The sequence below is a fragment of the Archocentrus centrarchus genome, chromosome 10 (assembly GCF_007364275.1).
Source record: "Archocentrus centrarchus isolate MPI-CPG fArcCen1 chromosome 10, fArcCen1, whole genome shotgun sequence".
Lineage (NCBI taxonomy): Eukaryota > Metazoa > Chordata > Actinopteri > Cichliformes > Cichlidae > Archocentrus > Archocentrus centrarchus.
The window spans coordinates 8,791,125-8,818,308 of NC_044355.1; the positions used below are offsets into that span (position 1 = coordinate 8,791,125).

A 27,184-nucleotide genomic window follows, 5' to 3' on the forward strand; every position below is an offset into this window, starting at 1 on the left:
TATCAACGAAGTGTTACGAAGGCCTATTCAGTTATTGTATCCTTTAGAAGTATATCAAAAGGGTCAATCCTATACTGATGAACAGTTATTCATCGGGCAGGAGAATGTTGTCACTTCTTTACAGTTGTATGTTGTTAAGTATAATTTACTTGATTATTAATTTTCACTGAATGTAACATAATATATATATATATATATATATATATATATATATATATATATATATATATATATATATATATTTATTGACTGAAACACAGTCTACATCTGAAGCTCACCAATAAAGTCGATATGACCTCCAGTCACAAGTGCAAAGACTCAAAGCAGAATTGCAGCTAGCTGGAACAGATGTGTTCTCCCAGCCACATGTACTTGCATTCTGGTCTTCATTAATAAATATATCCCTATAATATATAAACATTTGCTAACATTACAAAATTACCACAACATGGCAAACGCTGGCAGTATACAGTAAATAAACTAATTTAAATTTGATTCTTTTTGAATTAAAGATTGTTGCCAGATGTTCAGACCAGGCAGAATATATTTACTGAATCAAAATAAATGTAGTTGCAAGAGGAGTCTCATATAAACAATTAAACATTAAAGTGGGATTTAAAAAAGCTTCCTGAAGCACAAAATGCATTTGGTTGGTATAAGGCAAGACAAACACTCATACCTATGTAACCCAGTAGGTTCAAAATCGCATTTCTCCCTATCATTCATATGTCATGTTTTAGTTGTGTGTCAATCACAGATACCCCCCTCTGTTCAAACCTTCTATGGACTGATCTTTGGTAATCTGAGCCCCATTGGCTGAAATTGCTAACCCCGCCCACCTACGCAGCAGAGGCATGTACGTGCTGCAGAAGCGCAGAGAGCAGGAGGCTAGAGGCCAGCGTGTCTGCCGAGCTGAGTTTCTAGCTTGGAAATAAACTGGAGGAAGTGGACAACACGACAACCTGGTTGACTAAAAACCTGTATGCGAGTGAGAGAGACGGAACCGACCTCTCGGTGGTTTCGAGCAGTGTGAGCGTCTTGGTGAGTGAATTGGGCTGGGCTAGCGCAGAGGCAAAAATAGCTCGGAGACTAAGATAGCATCGGAGCTTGATTAGCAGCTAATTAGTGCCAACATGTGGCAGCAGTCCTGATGGCTGTGGGAAATGGGTGCTACATATTAGAAACCCATGTTAAGTTTATGTTGGTACTGTTTTGTTCTTGAGTTGAATTGTATATTTTGTAATGTTTATTTTATTGAAGCCATGTTTCAAGCATAGCTAAAGCTGAACATTTATTTTATTTATTGTAACCGTGTTAAGCTGTGATACAGGACGTGTGTGTTACCATCAAAGTCTTATTGCAAATAAGCTAATGCTGCACCGGGGAAATGTACTTTTATGCATTTCTATTTGATTTGTGATTATTCCTCTTAGGTTTTAAGTTGGAATTTAATGTTATTGAATTATATGGTTCATCATACTGCTTGATTACATTCCTGTACATTTTAAGTAGTATGCCTGAATGTGAAGTGAAATTGGATTTGAAATATATTCCATGGTTGAACTGTACAGTTAAGATATGAGAAACTGAGTTAAGAAATACTTGAGCTATATTGAGCTAAAGTGAATTCTTATTGTGATGGTCCTGTATTTATACAGGCTAGGTTTTTTAGACATCGTGAAACTTGGACTGGATCCGATGGATTTCTCCCTGACGAGGGGGATGGCGAGCCACCCATTGAGATTCTGGAACTGAGCGGCCCAACCCTTGGCCTACAAAGAACGGGTTGTTCTTTCACACTATCAGCTCTCAACTGTGCGGTAGGACAATTGCCGTGCTACTGCCCTAAGACATTGCCTCCTGGCACGGAGCAAGTGACTTGACTGACTTACCCTACTGACTTAACTAATTATTGCCGGCCGAACTGAACTGAACTAAATTGAACTCAAAGAGTCAAGAACAATCTATTATTGGGTTATTACAGTGTTGTACATATTTTTCTATTGTGTTTTTTCATTGTTATTAATACAGTTGTTGTGTTCACTATCCGTGACTCCATTCATTCTGTGCATGTCACTCACTGCCCTAACCCTCCTAGGAGCCTAGAACCTGGTCCAGCAAGTAGGTTAATTATTCAGAGCCTATCCATTTATATATTTTCCTGTACGTGTTACAGACTTGGCGAGCCAGCCAGGAGGGTTAATTGTGGCTTTTCTAAAGTTTTACATCCAACCGTTGAGTGACTTAAGCCAGAGTGACTGGAGCTTCACAGCTACTTGGCTATCCACATTGCTGAACAGAAAGGTATCTTAACAATGGAAGTTGTGAAAACTCAGAATGTTAAAGTTCAAAATTCTGTTTTAGTCAGTGGTCTATCTAACAGTGAAATTGACAATGAAGTTTTTGACTTCCTGAAACAGTTTGGTCCTGTCAATAGGCTAGTTGAAGTTCACACTACAGGTACAGTAAAGGTCATTGTAGAGTTTCAGCATGAAGCTACTGCTAAAGAACTGGAAAAAAGCTATTTACCTCTTGACAGACCATGCACTGCAAAACCAGAGGTTATTCACCACATTCAAAGCCTAGCCAGCGCTTATAGCATTGAGTCTGGTGCTTCTGCAACAGCAACTTACCTGTCAGAGTTAAAAGATATGGCGTTGCGAAGCAACCGTTCATTTGAAAGCATTTTGAGGGAGGAACTGGCCAAGATTGGGGAGTCGTTGGGAGGAACGATCCATGCTGACACTGTTGGCCACTCAGTCGAAGAGCCATTGCCTTCTACTGAAACACCCCCAGCCTCATCTCCTGTGTCACCAACTAGTGAACATGCCAGTGTTGTTCATAATGACCCTCACCCAATCACAGAAACTGTTGAATCACAGGTACCTGCCAGTTTATTAAGCACTCCTGAGGTACAACGTGTCATTGTTGAACACATTGTTAAAAGCAGTGACATAGCTTCAACCCCGAACTTACCTTGCAAGTTGAAACCCTTTTCGGGAAGAGTTCCACATCCTACTTTTGAAACCGATTATGACACCTGGCGTAGGAGTGTAGAATTCTGCTTGACTGATCCCTTACTTTCAGAAACCCAGATCGTGAGGAAAATTGCTGAAAGCTTGGCTCCTCCTGCAGCCAACATTGTGAAATCTCTCGGGCCTAAAGCAAGCCCAAACACTTACCTTGAACTTCTTGACTCTGCTTATGCTGCTGTGGAAGATGGTGATGAACTCTTTGCTCGTTTCTTGAACACCAACCAGAATGTTGGTGAAAAACCCTCAGACTTCCTGCAGAGATTACACACCGCCTTAAACTTAGTCGTAAGCAGAAATGGAATTGCCCCGGGTGATGCAAACAAACAACTTCTGAGGCAATTTTGCCGAGGCTGTTGGGACAGTCCGCTGATCGCCAGCCTCCAGCTTGAACAAAGGAAGAATGACCCACCTCAATTTGCTGAGCTACTTCTCCTACTGCGGACAGAAGAAGATAAACAGGCAAGTAAAATCACCCGCATGAAACAGCATCTGGGGATGCAAAAACCACGAGTTTTCTCCAATATGCAGTCCACGTGCTCATCAGGTAGGAACGGCCTAGAGCCTGCAATTAATGACACCTCTGCTGATCTTCAAAAGCAAATTACAGACCTCCAGACTCAAATAGCACAACTCAAAGCTGAAAAAACAGGGCAAAAGTCCAAGAGGCACCCTAAGGGGACAAAGCATAAAAACAAAAGCCAAGTTGAATCGAGAGAGACACAACAGATAAATGTATCGATGCCCAAGCCTAAACCCGGGTATTGCTTCAGATGTGGGGAGGACGGCCATATTGCTTCCAGCTGCAGCAATGGCCACAACCCAGCACTAGTAGCTATAAAAAGAAATGCCTTCAAACAAAAGCAGCGAGAGTGGGAACACCACCACAAAGTCAGTGAACACCCTGATTTAAACTAGGAAAAGCTTCTGTTGTGGGACAAACAGGAGCTAAGCCTAAATATCGTCCCACTAAAACCAAGACAAAAGAAGCTGCATGCTTAACAACTAAGGTAAACCAGAAACCAAAACTCCCAAAAAGACTTGTGGGCAGAAAATGTACAGCCAAGGTTGCTATCAATGGGGTTGATTGCAATTGTTTGCTTGATACAGGCTCACAAGTAACGACCATTGCCAAATCATTCTATCAAGAACATTTATCTGACCACCCTATCAAGCCAATCACTGATCTCCTTGAGGTCGAAGGAGCAAATGGTCAGTCAGTCCCCTATTTGGGATATGTGGAAGCAAGCATCAAGTTTCCAAAAGATTTTGTTGAGACTGAGCCTGAACTGCCTACCCTAGCTTTAGTTGTACCTGACCTCCGTTCAAACTCAGATACACCCCTGCTAATTGGCACAAACACACTTGATCCCCTGTATGAGCAAATTGACAAGGTCACTTTACCCCACTCACTGTCCCTTTCTTATGGTTACTGGCAGTTGTTAAAAACACTGGAAATCAGAAAAAGACAGAGTGACAGTGGCAGGATTGGTTTCGTTAAGCTGAAAGGCAGAACTCAGGAAGTCCTGCCAGCCAACCAGAAACTACTGGTTGAAGGCTTTGTGTATGCTAATCAAGTTAACCCGGACCAGTGCGCACTCATTGAGCAACCAACTACCTCTCCCCTACCCGGGGGTATTTTTGTTGATTGCTGTCTTATCACCTTACCAAAGCGAGGACCATATAAAGTCCCTGTACTACTCAGAAATGAAACTAACCATGATATTACACTACCCACCAATTGTGTGATTGCTGAGTTAGCGACCCCTGATTGCATCATTCCATGCCCTGAACCAGAGAAAAGTGGCCAAAAGGTCTCTGCAACACGTTCATCCCAGCAGCAGACCTTAAACTCTAAGCTGAGCTTCGATTTTGGTGTTTCACCATTATCCGAGGAATGGAAGCAAAGGATAACTGCAAAGCTGAACAGTTTCTCTGATGTTTTCTCTCAGCATGAACTCGATTTTGGGCATGCCTCAAAAATCCAACATCACATTAACCTGAAAGATGAAACCCCATTCAAACAGAGATCCCGACCCATTCATCCTCATGATTATGAGGCAGTCAAAAAGCATCTACAAGCCCTTTTAGATGCAGGTATCATTCGTGAATCTGAATCCCCGTTTTCATCACCCATTGTGGTGGTTCGGAAAAAGAACGGTGATATAAGGTTATGCATTGACTACAGGAAGCTTAACCTTCAGACTATCCGTGATGCCTATGCACTGCCCAATCTAGAGGAGTCCCTTTCAGCTCTTGCTGGGTCGCAGTGGTTCTCTGTGATGGACCTCAAGTCGGGGTATTATCAAATTGAGATGAATGAGACAGACAAACCAAAAACAGCATTTGTGTGCCCCTTTGGGTTTTTTGAATTTAACCGTATGCCCCAGGGAATAACGAATGCCCCTAGCACATTCCAAAGGCTTATGGAAAAGTGCATGAAAGACATAAATCTCAGAGAAGTCCTAGTCTTTCTGGATGATTTAATTGTCTTCTCAAGTTCCCTTGAAGAGCACGAAACCAGGCTCGGTCATGTCCTCGAACGCTTGAGGGGGTATGGACTCAAACTCTCACCTGACAAATGTAGGTTCTTCCAAACCTCAGTCCGCTACCTAGGACACATTGTGTCTAGAGAGGGGGTGAAAACTGACCCTGAGAAGATCGAGGCATTAAAAACCTGGCCAAGGCCCCAGACTCTCAAAGAACTACAGTCGTTCTTGGGTTTCACCGGCTACTACCGGAGGTTTGTGAAGGACTACTCAAAAATAGTTAAGCCCCTCACATCCCTTACAGGCGGCTACCCACCCAAACGTAAAGGCTGTAAAAGCACCCCCCATGACCCGAAGTACTTGAACCCCAAAGAGCCCTTTGGTGGGCGTTGGAGTCCAGAGTGTCAGAGAGCGTTTGAGGGCATAATTGAGAAACTCACCACTTCACCTGTACTGGGCTATGCCGATCCAAAGCTCTCATATCTGTTACACACAGATGCTAGTGCTATTGGACTTGGTGCAGCCCTCTATCAGCAACAGAATGGAAGCACACGGGTTATCGCCTATGCAAGCCGAGGCTTATCCCGTTGTGAAGCCAGATACCCAGCCCACAAATTAGAGTTCTTGGCTTTAAAGTGGGCTATAACAGACAAATTTCATGATTATCTGTACGGAACCACATTCACGGTTATCACAGATAATAACCCATTGACGTACCTTCTCACGACAGCTAAGCTTGATGCAACTAGTTACCGCTGGTTAGCTGCATTATCCACCTATAACTTTGACATCAGATACAGAGCTGGTAAACAAAATATGGATGCAGACGGGCTATCTCGAAAGCCCCAAAGTCAATCTGAAGATGATAAAATCTTCAAAGAAGAATGTCAGCGCATTGACAAATTCAGATCTCACTTGTTGTCCTCAGTTAAGGAGGTTGAGCTCCAACTTCATACTGACACAGTGGCTGCCACATGCCAAAGACACATTGTCTTAGCCCAATCTGAATCCACTTCTTGTGCACTTGTGCAATCACTATCTATGTCTGCGACAGCTATTCCTGAAATGTTTCAGGAGGAAGGTGATGACTGTAATCTGTTAACCTTACCCAAATACAGTCACACTGATCTTGTCCAAATGCAAAGGAATGACCCAGCCATTGGCAAAGTCATTGAGTTGATAGCAGCAGATGCTAGTCCTTCAGCCAACGTGAAGGCTGAGTCCCTTGATCTACTTATGCTTTTGAAAGAGTGGAAGCGGTTAGAGCTTCAAAATGATCTGCTCTACAGGAAGCGTCAGTCTGGATCAGAGACCCTGTTGCAATTTGTCCTCCCTGAAGCTCTAAGACCCAGTGTGATGCAAAATCTCCATGACAACATGGGACATTTGGGAACTGAGCGCACGCTTGAGCTCATTCGATCCCGATTCTATTGGCCTAAGATGGCCGCAGATGTTGAAAACAAGGTGAAAGCTTGTGAGAGGTGTGTCCGCAGAAAAGCGCTGCCTGATAAAGCTGCTCCACTTGTTAACATTCAGACCACCAGACCCATGGAGTTGGTCTGTATGGATTTCCTTTCAGTAGAACCCGACAGTAAGAACATGAAGGACATATTGGTAATAACCGATCACTTCACCAAATATGCCGTGGCCATTCCCACGAGAAATCAAAAGGCCACTACAGTCGCAAAGTGTTTGTGGGAACAATTCCTAGTCCATTACGGTTTCCCAGAGCGACTCCACAGCGACCAGGGGAGAGACTTTGAATCACAAACCATAAAGGAACTTTGTTCGCTGCTTGGTATACACAAAGTCAGAACGAGTCCATATCATCCCCGTGGTAACCCAGTGGAACGTTACAACCGTACCCTACTAGGTATGCTTGGTACTCTAAAAGACACAGAAAAACGTCATTGGTGTGACTATGTGAAACCACTCACTCATGCTTACAACTGTACAAGAAATGATGTAACTGGTTTTTCCCCGTACCAGTTAATGTTCGGAAGACAACCCCGTCTGCCCATAGACATTGCTTTCGGACTGCCACAGATTAACAAGCAGTCCATATCTCATTCACAGTATGTCAAACAGCTGAAAAATCACCTTGAAGACAGTTACAAAATAGCCATAAAAAACTCTCAGAAAGTGGCTGACAGAAACAAGGAAAGGTTCGACAAAGTCATCCGCGAGTCCACACTGGATGTGGGGGACCGAGTCTTGGTTCGTAACCTTCGCCTTAGAGACAAACACAAATTGGCGGACAAATGGGAACAGACTGTGTATGTTGTCACGAAACAGAAAGAGAATTTACCTGTCTACACAGTGACACCAGAGAAAGGAGATGGACCTCCCCGAACACTTCACAGGGATCTTTTGCTCCCTTGTGGATTTCTAGCACCCACAGAGGATGAACCTCAGCAAATGATCAAACCCCGTAAACCACAAACAAGGCAAAGTTCTTTCCAACCCGATAATGACACATTGGTTGAAGAAGAGGATAATGATTTTTGTCTTGAGATCAATTCTCCACAAATCACAGAGAGACATTTTTTCCAAATCTACGACTATCCAATAATGCCCGGAAATCAGACAAACAAAGAACCTGCAGGAGAACACTGCCTACAATCTACTGGATCAGAAACTTTGGAGCAAACCGAGAAAGTACCTTCAGAAAATAACTTATCTGAGACATCTACAGGAGACAATCAGACATCCAAGTCTTCTCTGACTGATGAACAGAGGCAAGCAACCAACTCACCTGTAATGAACAGCGAACCTGAAACCAACTTAACTGAAAAGCGAAAAGGAACCGGAACGCACCTATTGAATACTGGGACAGATCACAGTGAATCAGAGACACTGCAGATTGACTCTCAAGAATCTCTTCAACTCCGGAGATCTGAGAGAGATCGCCAGCCGTCCCGAAGACTACATTATGCTGAGCTGGGAAATCCCATGTTAACAGTTGTCAAATCACTTTTCCAAGGGTTAACCCAAGCGATGACTGATTCCCTTGCCCCTGACACTGATCATGGCAGAGTAGCCATGTACAGGGACGTACATGACATTTAAGAGGGGAGGGTGTAACCCAGTAGGTTCAAAATCGCATTTCTCCCTATCATTCATATGTCATGTTTTAGTTGTGTGTCAATCACAGATACCCCCCTCTGTTCAAACCTTCTATGGACTGATCTTTGGTAATCTGAGCCCCATTGGCTGAAATTGCTAACCCCGCCCACCTACGCAGCAGAGGCATGTACGTGCTGCAGAAGCGCAGAGAGCAGGAGGCTAGAGGCCAGCGTGTCTGCCGAGCTGAGTTTCTAGCTTGGAAATAAACTGGAGGAAGTGGACAACACGACAACCTGGTTGACTAAAAACCTGTATGCGAGTGAGAGAGACGGAACCGACCTCTCGGTGGTTTCGAGCAGTGTGAGCGTCTTGGTGAGTGAATTGGGCTGGGCTAGCGCAGAGGCAAAAATAGCTCGGAGACTAAGATAGCATCGGAGCTTGATTAGCAGCTAATTAGTGCCAACATGTGGCAGCAGTCCTGATGGCTGTGGGAAATGGGTGCTACATATTAGAAACCCATGTTAAGTTTATGTTGGTACTGTTTTGTTCTTGAGTTGAATTGTATATTTTGTAATGTTTATTTTATTGAAGCCATGTTTCAAGCATAGCTAAAGCTGAACATTTATTTTATTTATTGTAACCGTGTTAAGCTGTGATACAGGACGCGTGTGTTACCATCAAAGTCTTATTGCAAATAAGCTAATGCTGCACCGGGGAAATGTACTTTTATGCATTTCTATTTGATTTGTGATTATTCCTCTTAGGTTTTAAGTTGGAATTTAATGTTATTGAATTATATGGTTCATCATACTGCTTGATTACATTCCTGTACATTTTAAGTAGTATGCCTGAATGTGAAGTGAAATTGGATTTGAAATATATTCCATGGTTGAACTGTACAGTTAAGATATGAGAAACTGAGTTAAGAAATACTTGAGCTATATTGAGCTAAAGTGAATTCTTATTGTGATGGTCCTGTATTTATACAGGCTAGGTTTTTTAGACATCGTGAAACTTGGACTGGATCCGATGGATTTCTCCCTGACGAGGGGGATGGCGAGCCACCCATTGAGATTCTGGAACTGAGCGGCCCAACCCTTGGCCTACAAAGAACGGGTTGTTCTTTCACACTATCAGCTCTCAACTGTGCGGTAGGACAATTGCCGTGCTACTGCCCTAAGACATTGCCTCCTGGCACGGAGCAAGTGACTTGACTGACTTACCCTACTGACTTAACTAATTATTGCCGGCCGAACTGAACTGAACTAAATTGAACTCAAAGAGTCAAGAACAATCTATTATTGGGTTATTACAGTGTTGTACATATTTTTCTATTGTGTTTTTTCATTGTTATTAATACAGTTGTTGTGTTCACTATCCGTGACTCCATTCATTCTGTGCATGTCACTCACTGCCCTAACCCTCCTAGGAGCCTAGAACCTGGTCCAGCAAGTAGGTTAATTATTCAGAGCCTATCCATTTATATATTTTCCTGTACGTGTTACACCTACTTATGCTAAATGTAGGATGAAAAAACAGCGTTCATGAGGGAAAACATTTGAATCTATTACAAATCACTACCAAATTGTTTGGAAATAGGCTTGCGCTGATTTGACTCTTCCTCTCCTGATAGCATTTTGAATACTTCAGTTCAAATAAGGATTCCATATCTGCAAATATCCTATCACCAGAAAATGTATTCATTTACAGAACATGTCTTTCATAATAATACTTCAAAGTACCTTAATTTATAAATTCACTAGGACAGATTTGGGCTAAGCCAGAGCATTAGTTGAAACAGGTACTGCAAAATCAATGTAGGAAGATCTGATTCACCACCGTGCACATTTTTTAAGTCTCTGACTGCCAGAATGGAGTATAAAATGAGAAGATTCACTAATTGACTGGAGTGCTGGTGGTAAATGACCCTAGAAATCCTGCTAGAATAGCAGTTGCTTCATGGTTTTGTACCAAAAAATATGGAAAGCAAACCGCAGCTTGTACTGTGTATATCTTGTACAGCGTCAACGACCAGTTTCCAAAGGAGATTCTGGAGCGACGCAAGGCTCTATTCCCTATCCGGAAGAAGCTCATGCAGGGAGGCTCCCGGGCTGTCATCGCCGTGGACAAACTGTATGTAAACGGACAGCTTTACCGAGACAAAAACACCACGCCATGGCTCTGCTGATCGATCAGGTGATCTGTGTCCATATTAACGTTCTTTTCTGAGTTTTTTTTTTTTCTCAACCATCTAAACAGTACCATTAAATAGTCTAAATCTGTCTAAGTAGTACCATTAACGCCGACGAGTCAGCATAGTACCGTGATCGTTTGTTTGTTTGTTTGTTCTGTTTTGTTTTCCCCTCATCTAATTTCATTCTTATGTCACTTAGGTCACTTTTTACACGTCTTTTTTCTTTCTGCACTCAGCAATATGTTTACGTCACTTACAATGCTACAGTTTACTACACTAACATACAGCGCAGATGCACACACACCAACATACAGCGCACATACACACGCACACATCAATATAAAGGGCACACGCCAACATACAGAACATATGTACACACACACACATCCTTAGTGAGCACACAACAGTCCATCAGTTAGTTTAAATATGAGCACACTCAGATTTGTCTCATGGAATGTGCACGGGGCTGGTTCGAGGGAAAAGAGACTAAAAATTTTTAATCGGTTAAAAGACTTAAAAGCAGATGTTGTTTTTCTACAGGAGACACATGTGTCCAAAACGTCTGTGCTCACTCTTTCCTCTCCACAGTTCCCTCACACGTACTCAGCCTGCTATAACTCCAAACAAAGAGGTGTAGCTATATTGATTAACAAGAAGATAAACTTTAACATTAGCAACAGTACAATAGACCCTGAAGGTAGATTTATAATACTTAATTTATCTATACAGAATACAGATTTATGTATTGCTAGTATATATGGACCAAATGTTGATGACCCCTCCTTCTTTCATGCTTTGTTCACTTCACTCTCAGATCACTCTGACACCACACTTGTAATAGGAGGAGACTTCAACCTGGTACTTAATGCAGATATTGACAGGCTCAGTACAGCAGTGAGTCAGAGGAACTGGCAGTCTGCAGACATTCTTAAACAGTACATGAAGGATTTTGGACTTTGCGATGCTTGGCGTTCACATCACCCTACTTTGAGAGATTATAGTTATTTCTCACCAGTACACAAATCTCATTCCCGCTTAGATTACTTTTTAGTTAGCAGCTCCATAATGATGGATATCACAGACACTCAGATTCACCCTATCACTATTAGCGATCATGCACCGGTGTCTATGTCTCTGACACAGAAAAGAGTCACACCACCAATCAGGAACTGGAGATTTAATACATCATTACTTAAAGAAGAAGATTTTATTAATTATTTCAAAAAGGAATGGTCAGCATACTTAGAATATAATGATATTCCAGGAATATCACCATGTGTTCTTTGGGAAGAAGGAAAGGCAGTAATGCGGGGCAAAATAATATCTTACTGCTCGCATAGGAAAAATAAAGAAAAAGCACTTGTGTTAGAATTAGAACAAAAAATTAAATCTTTAGAAACTGCCTATGCCGCTTCACCACAAGAACATACAATTATCAGCCTGAGGAAACTGAAACTGGAGCTAAATGAAATAATTGATAAAAGGACACAATTTATGTTGCAGAGGCTGCGTTTGGAAAACTTTGAGCATGGAAATAAATCTGGAAAATTCCTGGCCAAGCAATTAAAACTGAATAAAGAAAAAACAGCTATTTTTTCTATTAAAGACTCGACTGGTATTATTACTCATGACCCACAACAAATAAATAACTCTTTCAGAGACTTCTATGAAGCCTTATATTCACCACAGATTAACCCATCTGATACTGAAATTGAAGAATTTCTTAATAATATAAATCTACCAAAACTAAATGACAGCCAGGCTGCAGCTCTGGATTTACCTCTTTCATTGTCTGAACTTAGTGAAGCCCTACAGCATCTCCCAAATAATAAAGCCCCAGGCCCAGATGGTTTTCCAGCCGAGTTTTATAAAGAATTTTGGTCTGAGCTAGCTCCCATTTTTTTCAGAATGGTAACTCAGATTCAGAATGACCACATCTTATCTCCAACCTTAAACTCTGCTAACATTAGCCTGCTTCTTAAACCAGGCAAAGACCCCACACTCCCATCCATCTACAGGCCAATCTCTCTCATTAATGTAGATCTTAAAATAATTTGCAAAGCCCTTGCCAAAAGATTAGAAAGTATTACTCCATTTATTGTACATCCAGATCAAACAGGCTTTATCAAGGGTCGGCACTCAGCCAATAATACACGTCGACTGATAAATATAATAGACTATTGTTCTATTAACAAATTAGAGACGACAATCGTGTCTTTAGATGCAGAGAAGGCATTTGATCGGGTAAATTGGAAATTCTTACTAGCAGTTCTGCAAAAATTTGGATTCGGTTCATCCTTTGTAAACTGGATCAGAACACTACACAGCTCTCCGAATGCGCGTGTTAGGACAAATGATCTCATTTCACAAAGTTTCAGTCTGCAGAGGGGCACTAGGCAGGGCTGCCCACTCTCTCCCTCTCTTTTTGTAATTTTCATTGAGCCGCTAGCAGCAGCAATCCGTCAAAATGCAAATATTAAAGGGATTCAAACTGAAAATATGAACCATAAACTTAGCCTTTATGCTGATGATGTATTACTTTTCCTTGGGAATTCACAAGGCTCTCTTTTGAAGACTATCACACTGATAGATAAGTTCTCATCTATATCTGATTACTCTATCAATTGGAGTAAATCAACAGTTTTGCCTCTGAATTGTAATTTCCAGAGAACCTCTAGGACCCCACTAAAGTCAGGAAATATTAGATATTTAGGCATAAATTTTTCCGCCAGGCTCTCAGACTTGGTACGATTAAATCATATCCCCTTATTAAAAACAATAGAGGATGATCTCACACGTTGGAACAGTTTACCTATATCACTCATGGGGAGAGTTGCTGCCATTAAAATGATGGTTTTACCAAAAATTAATTATCTATTTTCATTGATCCCTAATAAACCTTCTATTCCTTGGTTCAAGTCACTAGATTCAAACATCTCAAAATTTTTATGGAAAAACAAACCGTCAAGAATAAGCTTAAAAACTTTACAAAAGCCAAAACACAGTGGAGGTCTAGAATTACCAAACTTTTATTACTATTTCTTAAGCAGTAGATTGCAGTATATTTCAAAGTGGATCAAATCCAATTCATTAGACAACCCATGGCTGGATCTAGAACAGGCGTTTTGTGGAAAAATAAAAATCTCAGATTTACCTTTCATTAGTTCCAGTATTAAACATCATAACTGCTATAAAGTCCTTAGTATAAATACCTCTCTGACAGCCTGGTGGGAATTTTTAAAGATAACTAAGTCTTCACTCATCCCCTGTAAACTAACACCCATTTGGAACAATCCAGATATTTGTCAGAAAAAGAAAATGCTGAATTTTCCGTTATGGCGTGATAAGGGTATAAATAACTTAGAACATATTATCCAAGATGGAAATTTTATCACGTTCCAAGAACTTATATCAAAATATAGAATTGGCAACGGTAGATTTCTGGAATATCAACAAGTTAAGTCCGTCCTACAGGGAAGATTTAACCTTAATCAATTGAATCTAGAAATGCCTACTTGGGTAACAGAATTTCTTAACCTCTGTACCCCAAAATTGTTATCAAAATTATATAAATTATTAATAAAAACTGATGATTCAGTTTCCCTCCCAATTACAAAATGGGAGCGTGATCTTTCTGTCAACCTGGATCAAAATTTATGGACAGAAATATGTTTAAATATCTTCAAAATGACTAAAAGACCCCAAATACAACTTGTACAATATAAGATTCTCCATAGAACATACTACACTGGACAAAGGATGTTCCAAATGGGCCTTACACACTCAAACATATGCACCCACTGTACAAGCAATTCAGAGGATAATCATCTACACGCTCTGTGGTCTTGTGTACCAGTTCAGAGATTTTGGCAGAGGATTTGTGAAGATCTATCCACATGGTTTAGCTGTCATATCCCAACTTCCCCCAGACTATGCATCTTAGGTGATGTCAGTGAATTAATTATGGAGTTAAATATATCACACATAGTTCTTACTGCCTTGTGCATCGCTAAGAAGATGATCCTCATGAACTGGAAGACAAAAAATAAACTATGTATTACTCAGTACAGAAATTTATTAGTAGATCATGTTAGTTTAGAGAGAATGTCTGCTTCTTCTAAAAACAAATTGGAGGAATTTGACTCTCTTTGGTTCCCACTGCTCAGCTCCATTACTTAGTGGGGGTGGTGGGCTGCGGGCTCTGCTCCTGATGTGCTTTGTGGGGGGGTGGGGGGGGACTCCGGGGGCCTGGGTAGCTGGTAGCCTCCTGAGGCTGGGGTCCTGGGGCGACCTTCTGGTGATGTCTGTGTGCCTGTCCTGGTTGATGGTGGTGGGGGCTTGGATGGTGCTGCCTTCGGTCCTGGGGTGTGGGCGGGGTGCTTGGGGGGGTGGTGCCGGCCCTCGGTCGGTTGGCTGGTCTTCCCTGTATGGCTTGGGGGCTGGGGTCTGGGGCCCCGGCACTGGGGCCACGCCGGCTCCCGGTGGGCCCCCCCTGGCGCGGGGGGGGCCTCTGCTGTCCCGGCCGCGCCGCCGGGTGGGGTGGGTTGGCCTGACGTCGGGATGTCCGGTCTACGCTTTTGGGGCCCTGGGGTGCCTGCATTGCAGGGGGGTGGGGTGGGGGATGGGGCCGCGGTGGGGTGGTTGGGGGGGACTGGGCACTGCATTTCCATGCCCAGGCCAGTATGTCCAGTCGCCTGTTTGTGTCTATTGTTGAGTGAATGGGCATCTAGGAGGAGCGGGCCGCCCTCTGCGGTGGGGGCGAGGGCGCCAACCTCGGGTGCTGCAGTGCTCCGGGATGCTGTCACCGCGGCCCCGGGCTCACCTCCCCCTGCCCTGTGCTGGGGTGTGGGAGGTCGGGGTGCCTATTGAGCCAGCGGACAGCTGGCTCTCTTCTTCCAGGATTTTTCCTGGTCATATGCCCCCCCCCCCCCCCCCCCCTCCCCATACACAAACACACACACACACACACACAGAATACACATCACTCACAGATGTAGGATGGAGAGGCCACGTGGAGAGCTGCACCACCACTTGCCTCTCCGTTTTAATTGCACTTTAGTCATTATAACTCACAACACATACACACTTACACCCTGATACACATAGGACCTTTGGGGCAGGCATGTTACTCAGAGGTTGATGAGATGGGCCGCTGAGGCGGCCCCACTCGGATCCTCGTCACTGTCTGTCTCCAAATTTTATTTGCACTTTAGACATGGAGGGTTTTGGGGGGGCAGTGTGGGCAAGCGCTGACGACCAACAGTTGGCGCTTGTGGCATAACTGTCCCCTCAATTTTAACTGCACCCTATACACCTCATTCACTCACAAACATTAACACATAGACCTACAAGTTGGGGAGGAGGAGGGGTGGATGGGTCATCTTACACCCCGATTTCTTGCGTCTCGCCCGGGGTAGGGGTCGGGTGGTTCCTTGGGGACCGGGCTGGTGGCGTCCTGGGGTCGCTGTTGGCCCTGGGGTGGTTTCCACTTGCCCCGCCTTCAGAGGGTGGGTAGCTATGGATGAATGTGTGTCTTTGTGTATTTGTCACCGTCTCCGTGAGTATGGGTGGGTGAGTGAATGTGTATGTATGGCATATCTGTGTGTGGGTAAGTATGTATGGGCATGTATGAGTATCTGTGTATAAATGTGTACACGGGTGTCTGGGTGTGTTTGTATGTATGGCTGGACCTGGGTCTGGGCCTTGTGCCTTGCCTCCTGGCCACTCCTTGCTGGTTGCCTCCTCCCCCCTACCCCCCTGGGATGGGGGTGCCTCGGGGTTCCTGGGTGGGGCTGGGTGTTCTGGCGTGGGTACTGGCCTGCCCCCCTTGGGGGTGCGGTGCGGGGCTGCGTTGGCTTCTTCGGCGTGGGGGGGGGCTCTGTGGAGGGTCGGGCGGTCCTTGGGTGCCGTGGGCCCGGGAGCCCTGCCGCCGGCCAGTGCAGGGGGCTGGCCGCTGGGGGGGGGCTGGCTTCTCATCGCCTTGGGTTCCCTGGAGCCCTCGCTCCTCGACTGGGGGGGCTCCGTCTGAGACCACCCTCTCCCGTCTGCTGGGGTAGGTGTGCGGTTGTCTTTGGACTGAGTGGCCGGGGGTCTTCCTGGCTCTTGGTGGGCTGCTGGTGGCCTGGGGTTCCGGGGGCTTTCCGTACCTGCCTCTGGCTTCTGATGGGTGGAGCTGCAGCGTTTTGCCCTCATTGGTAAGTACGTTCCATGACACAGACACAAACATGACACAGACACAAACGCCCACTCAATCACAACTCAACAAAATTGTTGGTGTGCGTAACATGCTTTGTTAGTTTTGTTTTTCACACACAAATTTATTTTTGCAAGTATTGATAGTATTTTTTTATATGTTAAAGTGATGAAGTATCTGATTAATAGACTTGTGCTCTTTCCCCTTTTTTTTTTTTTTTTTTTGCTCCCTTTCTCTCTCCCTTTTTCTTCTCTTTATTTTCCTCTTCTTCAGCCTGTCAGCTCTGGCTGTTACATAGTATGTGGAAAAATAACTCAGATAAATAAAATAAAGGGTTAAAACATCAACAAGAAGAGCCTATTGAGAACCTATAGAGCTCATCTTGAAATAGCAAATATGTTTGGCACAACAACGCATTCAGATCGCAGTTCTGCTTGCAAGATCTACCAGACATGACAGGCTAAAAAAAAAAAAAAAAAAAAAATGCTTTTGAGATACTGGATGAAGACGTATGGGTAAAGGAAGCAATGCAGTCTATGTGAAATTATGAACAGCCATGTTTAATTATATGTATATTGTCATTGTAAGTAGGCTTAAAATGATTTGGGGGGGGGAGATGTGCACCCAGCATAACACAATATAGATATACATATTAATTGTCACCTGTAATCTCTGTCACATGTTACATGTAGATGTTCACTCATGGTGCTTAAAAGAGTGGTTAATTGGTACACCTGTTCAGCTGCTTGTTAGCACAAAAATCCGTCAATCACATGGCAGCAACTTTCTTGGCTGCAGCAGCAGACCACATCATGTCCCACTCCTGTCAGTCAAAAACAGGGAACTGAGGCTACAACTTGCACAAGCTCAGAAAATTGGACAAAAAAAAGATTGGAAAAACATTGTGATCTCACAAGTCTTGATTTCTGCCACGGCATTCAGATGATGGGATCAGAATTTGGTGTAAACATGAAAGCATGGATCCATCTTGCCTTGCATCAGTGGTTCAGGCTGGCGGTTGTTGTGGAGGAGGAGGTGTGGGAAATACTTTCTTGGCATACTTTAGCACCCTCAGGTAGGCTGTAGCATTTAAATGATGCTCAGTTGGTACTGAGGACTGTCCTTTTGTGACTATAGCATGCCAATCTTCTGATGTCTGATTCCAGTCATGTCACAAACCTCAGAGTGGTTTCATGAACATGACAGTGAGTTAACTGTAGTTAAATGGCCTCCACAGTCACCAGATCTCAATGCAATACAGCAGCTTTAGGATGCGTTAAGTCACATCGTGGATGTGCAGCCAAAAAATCTCCAGCAACTGTGTGATGGTTTCATGTCAAGATCCCCGAGGAATATTTTCCAGGACCTTCTTGAATCGATGCCACAAAGCATTACGGCAGTTCTTGAGGCAAAAGGGAGTCCAACCTGGTACTGGTAATAAAGTATCCACTACTGTAAGTGTATATTAATGATAAAGCTTCTTGCAGTTTATTGTGATTTATTGGTCCCTCATTTTAGTCTCTGGGTTTTAAGGTGTTTTTGAGTTTTTGGATTCTTGTTCAACATATTCTGTTCATTCTCACTGCTGTTCTAGTGCTTTAAGTTTGTGATTATTAATGGCCTGAGGTTTTGATATCTGAATAGATTTCATTATCATTCTAGTAACCTTTAGTTTTTATTACATGATTTTCCTAGTAAGAAGTTTCTGTTTTGCAATCCTGTGTTTTGATTCATGATTTAATTGTTATCTTAGTAACTTCTGGTTCCCGTCTTGTTTTCCTGGAGTTGTGTATGCCTGATTAATGGATTACTCGTCTAGTAGCAGCTGTGAACTTTTGGTCTTTATTCAGCTTCAGTTTCTAGTTTGGATGGGTTATTTCCCACATGTTTAGTTTCCTCAGTGTTTCCCTATCTGTTCCTTTCTGTCTCATCCTTCTTTGTTTATGCCATCATCCTCCAGTGTTCCACTGTTTCTGTAATGTCCATGACAGTCTTGTTTCTGTTTAGTATTTGTCTTTAGGTCATTTCCTGTTTTACTTTCAGGGTTGCTTTTCTTTTATATCTTGTGTTAGTTTTACTTCCTTCTCTGTGATTATCCTGATTTGCATCACTTGTGTCTCATTCCCCTTCTATTTCTCATTCCCAATCAGCACTCGGTGTATAAATAGTCCTGTCTCCCTCTTTGTCCTTGTTACATTTTCTCTCATCCTTCCTTGTTCGCCTCCATGTCTGCGTGCCTTGTGTCTGTTTGGACTTTGGTTCTGTCTTTTGCTTTGCTTTTATCATTGCCTCAGTAAAATGGCTTATCTCTTGGTAATCAGTCTGCATGGCATGTGTTGTTTATGAGGCATTTACATACACATTACATTTATAAACTTTTCATCCTGCAATGACTGAATGAATGTAACTGATACTGGAAATGAAGAATCTTATATTATAAAAACTACTTTTATCTGTTAAGTCATTGTAGACCCTTAATCTGCTTTATCAGGGCAGTATTGGCACAGATTAAAATATGGAGAATCTGATTGTTGCATCTCTGATGTCTGATGATTAAGCTGAACTTTTGTAGCACATCATGATTTTTTTTTTTTGATTAAAAAATATGATTCACTGGAAAGGATTATCAATGACACTGACATGAACAAGCTGTTGAACTTGCACACTGGACCAAATGAAAACACACAGAAAAAAATCCTTGCCTCTAATCCTTGCATTGCAAACACAAGCTTTTCTTTCTAATAATTCCATAATTTTTTCATTAAAATGCAATTTACAGTAATGAGAAAATTTGCCACTCAGTATCTTGGAAGTGACACTATTTCAACCAAACGATCGGTGTTGTACAGTTTTAATTATTTGCAGGATTACTCTAGGCCTATTTCTCATCTTATCCAAACTACAATAATAGAAGAGTGTTGATACATAAAGAGATCTTAAGCAGCTTAACCTCTTTTCACTCAGAAAATATCACCCTGGGACATGAATCATGCAAGATTATTATTTGAGAAAGGGCTGAAATAACTATATAAAAAAACCACCTTAAAATTCAAATAATAATAATAATAAAATCCAGAGTCAAAGATATATATTTGTGTCGAGTACTTCTGAGAGCTTAATAGGTGCTGTAAACCAAAACCTACATCCAAATTAGTGTAAGAGATGGAAGTGGACCCAATAAGCAGTGTGGAATCTGCTACCTCATCCCTAACTTTCCTATCACTTTGTTATACCATATGTTTTGGTGTATTAATAATTCTTATTTGGAGCTGGGAAGATTCAACTGAATGATGTTACTCTGTATTTTCCTGTTTATTCTACTTTAAACTGTTGTGGGTGGCACAACAGTTTGTTAACAGTAGGAGGAAAAAACAACTTAAAAACAAATGTAATGAAGACACTGGGAGCTAAATGATTCATGGCATGGGCTAATGAACCAGTGGTTTTCACCAGCCTGACTATTCATTTTCATGTAGTTAAAATCATCGAAATGAAAACGAACACCAAACACAGAAGCAAAGGAGCTCTGCCAATACACGTGGCAAAGAGCCGACAAAAAAAAAACAAACCGCCGTAGAAAGACAGCAAGTGGTATTAAGTTCATAGTACTGTTACTGAATAAAGACAAAGCAAAATGTTTCATATGTGAAAATTTGTAAAAAGCAGTGTTGGTTTAACAGTGGAGCGAGAGGTAAAATAAGATCTTGTTTTTTCAGCTCCTTAGAGGAAATCATAGTAAACTGACCTGCTTTTCTCTAAAATTGTTCATTTGAGTAACCACAGTGAGGGAAAAGTGCTTTGAGCCCTTCATGCTGTCATGACCAACGAATAGAAGAGCAGCAGTTGGCAAAGCGCCCTGATTTTTTTATTTATTTTTTGTTGGGGGGGGTGGCACTGCAGCAAGAAAGCAAGATAATTAACAGTGACAAAAGTCATCTAAATAAAGACTTGGCATGGAGGCTTGTCAGGTCTGAGCTTAGTTGCCTTACAGACTCTTTTCTCTCCAATCATGCTCCTCACTTGATGAGGCAGTCAAATCAAGCCAACGCTGGAGGCGGCGCAGTGCGAGGACTTCTGACCAGTGCCAGCATAACACATTTAAAATGAGGGAAAAAGAGGCAAATGTCTCAACCAATTAAAAAGACTCTTGATGAGAGGTTGCTGCTAGGCACACACTACAACAATAAACATGAAGGCAAATGAAGTGTCTCACTCTGTATTTGTGCCAGTCAGCCCATGATCTAAACACCACCTGACTTTAGACAGGCCAGTACACCCTACTGCAACAACAGAGGAACACTGCCTGTTATCCGCTGAAAAATATAAAAAATTATGCGGTAGAATCTGATCCAGTTTGTGTCCACAAAAAATGCAAAGGTATTATAGATAGTACAGAAGAGCAACTTGGAAAGGTCACAGCTTACAGATTAATTTTTGTAAATACCCAAAGTACACTGAAGCGAAGATTAAAAGCTTCTTTAAGCTTCTGTATAAGTGCAGACAACCATGTAAGTGTAGATCTAAAAAAGAAACAAATGTGGTTTATATAATTGTCAAAGCTCCCTAACCATTTATGGCAGTGCTGTATAGAAAAAAAGAAAATGAAGAAATTAATATTTGATTTGACTGACAACTCTTTGACTTTTACATATGCTCAGTCAAAGCTCTGCAGCGTAGGTATTCACACCTGGGATGTGCCCGGTACAATTATTCTCGCCTGTGCAAACCAAAGAGCAATTCCACTCTAATACAACTTAGGAGTGACCATTGGGGAAGGAAAGAGGGATTCTCCTTCTGTTCTCCACATATTTTCACAGTTGGATTACAGTTCACCCAGCAACAAGTTGGTGAAATGTTTAGGATGTACCCTACCTCTCGCCCTATGACAGCTGGGATAGGCTCCCCCCCAAAAGTACACAACCCTCCCCACCTTCCTGCAATGGACAGCTTCCAGATAGTTAGGTTTGAACCAAAACCAAGTACTGGCATACTTTTAACACATGTATGTTAAATTCTACACAATTTTAAATATCACCCCTTACTCCTATGCATTGTTCCATCTTTTAGATGTGTTGAAGTCCAACCCACACAACACTAATCCAGTGAGCAAGCCACTGGGGGTGTTTGTGGTTGTGAACAGGTATATACAGTAAGCCTACATGCACAACAGTCCTTTGAATCTTTACTAGATGTATAAAAAAAAAAAAAAGTGTATCTTTATTACTGGTTCAGAGTGCTGCTGGGATAAACATCTCTGGCTCATTGTCACTTCAACTGCTGATTGTTACGGGCAGCGGTGTGACATTCGTCATTTTTGCCATTATGGACTTCACTTTCATTTCAGGATTCTTTGACTTCATGTCTCTCTCTTTTAATGTCTTTCAGTCAGCTAGGCCAGTTAGAGTCACTGCCTTGGCAAGGTTCATCCTTGAATTTAAGGGTGTGGTTTCTGTAAGAGCACAAAAGTTCAAACATGAACAAACTTTGTGACAAAGGGCTTAAACATCTTTTAATGGGAGACGTCTACACAACTGACAGCTCATCCCATCGAATGCTTTGTCAGATAGCTGCTGTGACAGCAAGGCACTCGCAAAAGCAAGTTTGCCTTGGGCACATCTCTCATCTCCACGCTGGTCTGTTTACCTGCAGGCTACATGGCCGGATAGAAGAGTTGATGGCATCCTGGAAACAAACTTGTCACCGTCAAGCAACATGTACTGAATGAAAATCATTCAGTTCAGCTGAATAAACAATAAATGTTAAACTGCTGCCATCCCAGTGTTACTCTGACAGTCAGACTCAACTTTAGTGTACTACTCGAAAACAATGCACATATTTTTACATAAACTTCTTCAAACTATTCTTTGATGGATATTCATTGATGAAATTTTTGTCTAATTCACTATTCCTCTCTAGAACCTTGAGTACAAGGAACTCCTGACTGATGCCACAGCCTCAAACATCTGATAACCATAGTGATGGCTTGCCCTTGCACACATCCTCATTAGTAAAGTACAGGACAAGGAGTACTTTGGATAAACAAGTTGAATCCATTCCATTAATGGCTGCAGGCTCCCCTGCCACAGCACCATTAATTATCTGGTCTTACAGAGAGATTAGACGACAGAAAACAACAAGCCATACGCCAGCATCTACCGCCTGGAGGACTGCTGACTTTTTAATTAAATAGGCATTCCTTACAAAGCTACAACATGACTAAACTTCTTCATTCACTTCTGTATGTAATTATTATTATTCTGTAAACATTGTGAAACTTTTCCACTGTGGGGATATCAGTGCTTTTAATCCAACTGACTTTGAAGTGTTTTGGGTGGGAGCTCTCAGCGCATGCGACACATTTGACACAAGTGAAGCCAGCACAAACAAAAACATGAATCCCACTGGAAAAGTTATTGCTAACAGATACGCAGCTTGGAGGAGGGAGCGCCGCTATCTACCAAGAGCTTGAAAACCACGTCAGTTGAGAGCTGTTCTCAGCACTGAAAGCAATAAAAAAATGGAGGATTACATGAATTATTACTACAATGGAATGCCTTTGTGGGACGTCTGTGTGTGCCAAAGTGTGCTGCCACACCTTAAACACATGAATTGATTGCCTTTTGGTATAAACAGTTTGTTGTAATACTTTTCCCTCATGACTAAACCTTTCTGATTGCAACTATTTGTTGAAGCAAAACCATATTATTTATTTATTTTATTTTCAGATGTAGAAAACCTTTCTCATTTTGACCTCACTTGGAAGATTTTCATAACAAAAACTTTGATGCAGGAATACTGAAAAAGAACTGTCTGACTACCATTCTGGACAGATACAGTGGCTTGCGTAAGTATTTATACCCCTTGAACTTTTCCATATTTTGTCACATTACAACCACGAGCATAAATATATTTCACTGGAATTTAATGTGAAAGACCAACACAAAGTGGTATACAATTGTGAAGTGGAATGAAAATTATACATGATTCAAAACATTTTTTACAACTAAAAAACTAAAAAGTGCGGCGTGCAAAAGTATTCAGCCCCCTTTTCTCTGAGTGCAACCAATTGCATTCAGAAGTTGCCTGATGACTACTAATGACTAAAAAGAGTCCACCTGTGTGTAATCTAATCTCATTACAAATACAGCTGCTCCGTGATGGCCTCAGAGGTTGGTTAAGAGAATATTGGGGAGTAAACAGCATCATGAAGTCCAAAGAACATACTAGACAGGTCAGGAAGAAGGTTGTGGAGAAGTTCAAAGCAGGATTAGGCTATAAAAAGATTTCCCAAGCTTTGAACATCTCACGGAGCACTGTTCAATCCATTATCTGGAAATGGAAAGAGTATGGCACAACTGTAAACCTACCAAGACTAGGCCGTCCACCTAAACTTACAGGCTGAACAAGGAGAGAACTGATCAGAGATGCAGCCAAGAGGCCCATGGTGACTCTGGACGGTATGCAGAGATCCACAGCTCAGGTGGGGGAATGTGTCCACAGAACAACTATTAGTTGTGCACTGCACAAATGTGGCCTTTATGGAAGAGTGGCAAGAAGAAAGCCATTGTTAAAAGAAAACCATAAAAAGTCCCATTTGCCAGAAGCCATGATGGGGACACAGCAAATGTGGAACAAGGTGCTTTGGTCAGATGAGACCAAAATTGAACTTTTTGGCCAAAATACAAAACGCTATGTGTAGTGGAGAATTAACACTGCAGATCACTCTGAACACACCATCCCCACTGTCAAATATGGTGGTGGCAGCATCATGCTCTGGGGCTGCTTCACTTCAGCAGGGACAGGGAAGTTGGTCAGAGTTGATGGGAAGATGGATGGAGCCAAATACTGAACAATCTTGGAAGAAAACCTGTTGGAGTCTGTAAAAGACTTGAGACTGGGGTGGAGGTTCACCTTCCAGCAGGACAACAACCCTAAACATAAAGCCAGGGCTACAATGGAACGGTTTCAAACCAAACATATTCATGTGTTAGAATGGCCCAATCAAAGTCCTAAACCCAATCGAGAATTTGTGGCAAGATCTGAAAACTGCTGTTCACAAACGCTCTCCATCTAATCTGACTGAGCTTGAGCTGCTTTGCAAAGAAGAATGGGCAAAAATTCAGTCACTAGATGTGCAAAGCTGGTGGAGACATACCCTAAAAGACTTGCAGCTGTAACTGCAGCAAAAGGTGGTTATAAAAAGTATTGACTCAGGAGGGCTGAATACTTTTGCACACTGCACTTTTCAGTTTTTTTATTTTTAAAATTGTTTTGAATCATGTATAATTTTCTTTCCACTTCACAATTGTACACCACTTTGTGTTGGTCTTTCACATTAAATTTCAGTGAAATATATTTGTTTGTGGTTGTAATGTGACAAAATATGGAAAAGTTCAAGGGGTATGAATACAGCAAGCCACTGTATTCATACCCCTTGAATATATATATCAATGTATATATATATTTACATTGATATACATAAACACTATATACATAAAATATATATGTGTTTTATTTCATTTTTTATTCATCCTTTCATTTGTTTCTGTACTGAGCTGCTGTAATGCGCATATTTCCCCGTTGTGGGATCATTAAAGTCTTATCTTATCTTATCTTATCATTTGTGAGACACTTTGATGACTTAACTGGCCCCATGCTGGATGCTTGCAGTGTTGCCAGATTTCGCGACAGAAACAAGCAACCAGCTCTCTGAAAACAAGCCTAAAAGAAGCCCAACTGGCAACCCACAACATTGTGTAAACCTGAGGCCGCTTTTAAACAGTATATCTCTATAGTAGTATAGCTCACACCTTTGTTTTGTCTCATTGTGTTTGGAGCAGTAAAACCCATGGTTCTTAGCCTCATAGAAGAGAAGGGTGCACAGTTTTTTTTGTGTGTGTGTGTGCTTCTCTGTATTAGCATGTTGAACTAAATCAGCATGGTGAGCAGATATTTCACACTTGCAAAATCTGGGGAATGCCTTTAGTACATCTCCCATTAGGACCGCAGCTACTTTCAGAGGTGTATGCGGACATAATTTTTTTATTTTTTTTTGGAAGGGGGGGGGGGGGTGAAGGAGCACAGGGGTACCTAATCAGCACCGTTCCTCTGTTACTGATCATATCACATGCACAACTGTTAAATACAGAAAATGCGACTAGATAAATAATTTGGTCGCATTGTTTTGGCGCCCCCCTCTTGTGCGGCACCCCTATGCACTGCATACAGTGCATACCCACTTTTAGTGCCACTGTCTCCCATCTGAGCTCGGATCCATTCTGTAAGTGTGCTCTCTTTCTCACACTCTTTATTCTATTTTTTTCTATATTTTCCCCACTTACTGGAGCTCATTCTTGCGCTGCCTCCTCACTCTCGGCTGTTACGAGTGTTTGTTTGGGTGTACGCCCAGTCAACTTGTGCAGGAGCGATAAACAGGAAACGGGGGCTTGGAAGGGACAAACTACCTACCACTCGTCTTTTGCTTTATTATAGGGCGCCAAGAGATATTCAAGGAGTTTCACTTGGAAAGAAAGTCAAGCCCAAATAAACAACTCCACGTTCAAAAACAAGCCCAAAAAACCACAACCCGCAACTCACAAGATTTACAAGCGACTCTCGAAAAAAACAAGCCCAAAGTCGCTTATAATAAGCGGACTTGGCAACACTGTATGCATGGTATCTGTTCTTTCCATTTGGTGCAAGTATTGATGAGGACTGGACTGTCTCCAGAGTAGTGCCCCTGTTCCACCTGGATAGCCTTGCTGTTCAGAATAGGATTCTCACACTACAAAATGGCAAAATTCAGGGCAACACCTAGCATGAGTGAAGAGTTCTAGATTGTAAATGAAACTACAATTACAATCTAGATGATCAATATGTGGTCTGCAGTACCTAAGGTTTGAACCAGCCTGAACTGACTATCAGAGATCAGTTACATCCTCCCACTGCCAGAAGGCTCACAAAGTTAGAGAAGTACAGTTATTTCCACTTTCCAACTATCATTTATTACAGTACATCTGGATAAGTGCTGGGCTGGGAATTTGACCCTGCCCCAGGCCATTCTGTTCACACAAAAAGACTGCTAATTAGTAAGGCAAACCCATGTGTTTATTATGTGTTTATTTGGGTCCCCAGTCAACTGGAACTTCATTACATGATTATTGAGACCATAAGAGACAGTTACCTTTTGTTTACTGTATGTTTTGGCATT

The 27,184-nt window shown here is 42.1% G+C and overlaps 1 protein-coding gene across 1 annotated transcript; it reads left to right on the forward strand.

The window, feature by feature from the left end:
- The first annotated feature begins 689 nt into the window (after positions 1-689).
- On the forward strand, positions 690-3,983 carry LOC115786912 (paraneoplastic antigen Ma3 homolog). Its single transcript, XM_030739414.1, has 2 exons — positions 690-1,041; positions 1,659-3,983. Exon 2 carries the CDS (start codon positions 2,316-2,318, stop codon positions 3,948-3,950), a length of 1,635 nt encoding a protein of 544 aa, XP_030595274.1. The 5' UTR covers positions 690-1,041; positions 1,659-2,315; the 3' UTR covers positions 3,951-3,983.
- The last annotated feature ends 23,201 nt before the right edge of the window (positions 3,984-27,184 follow it).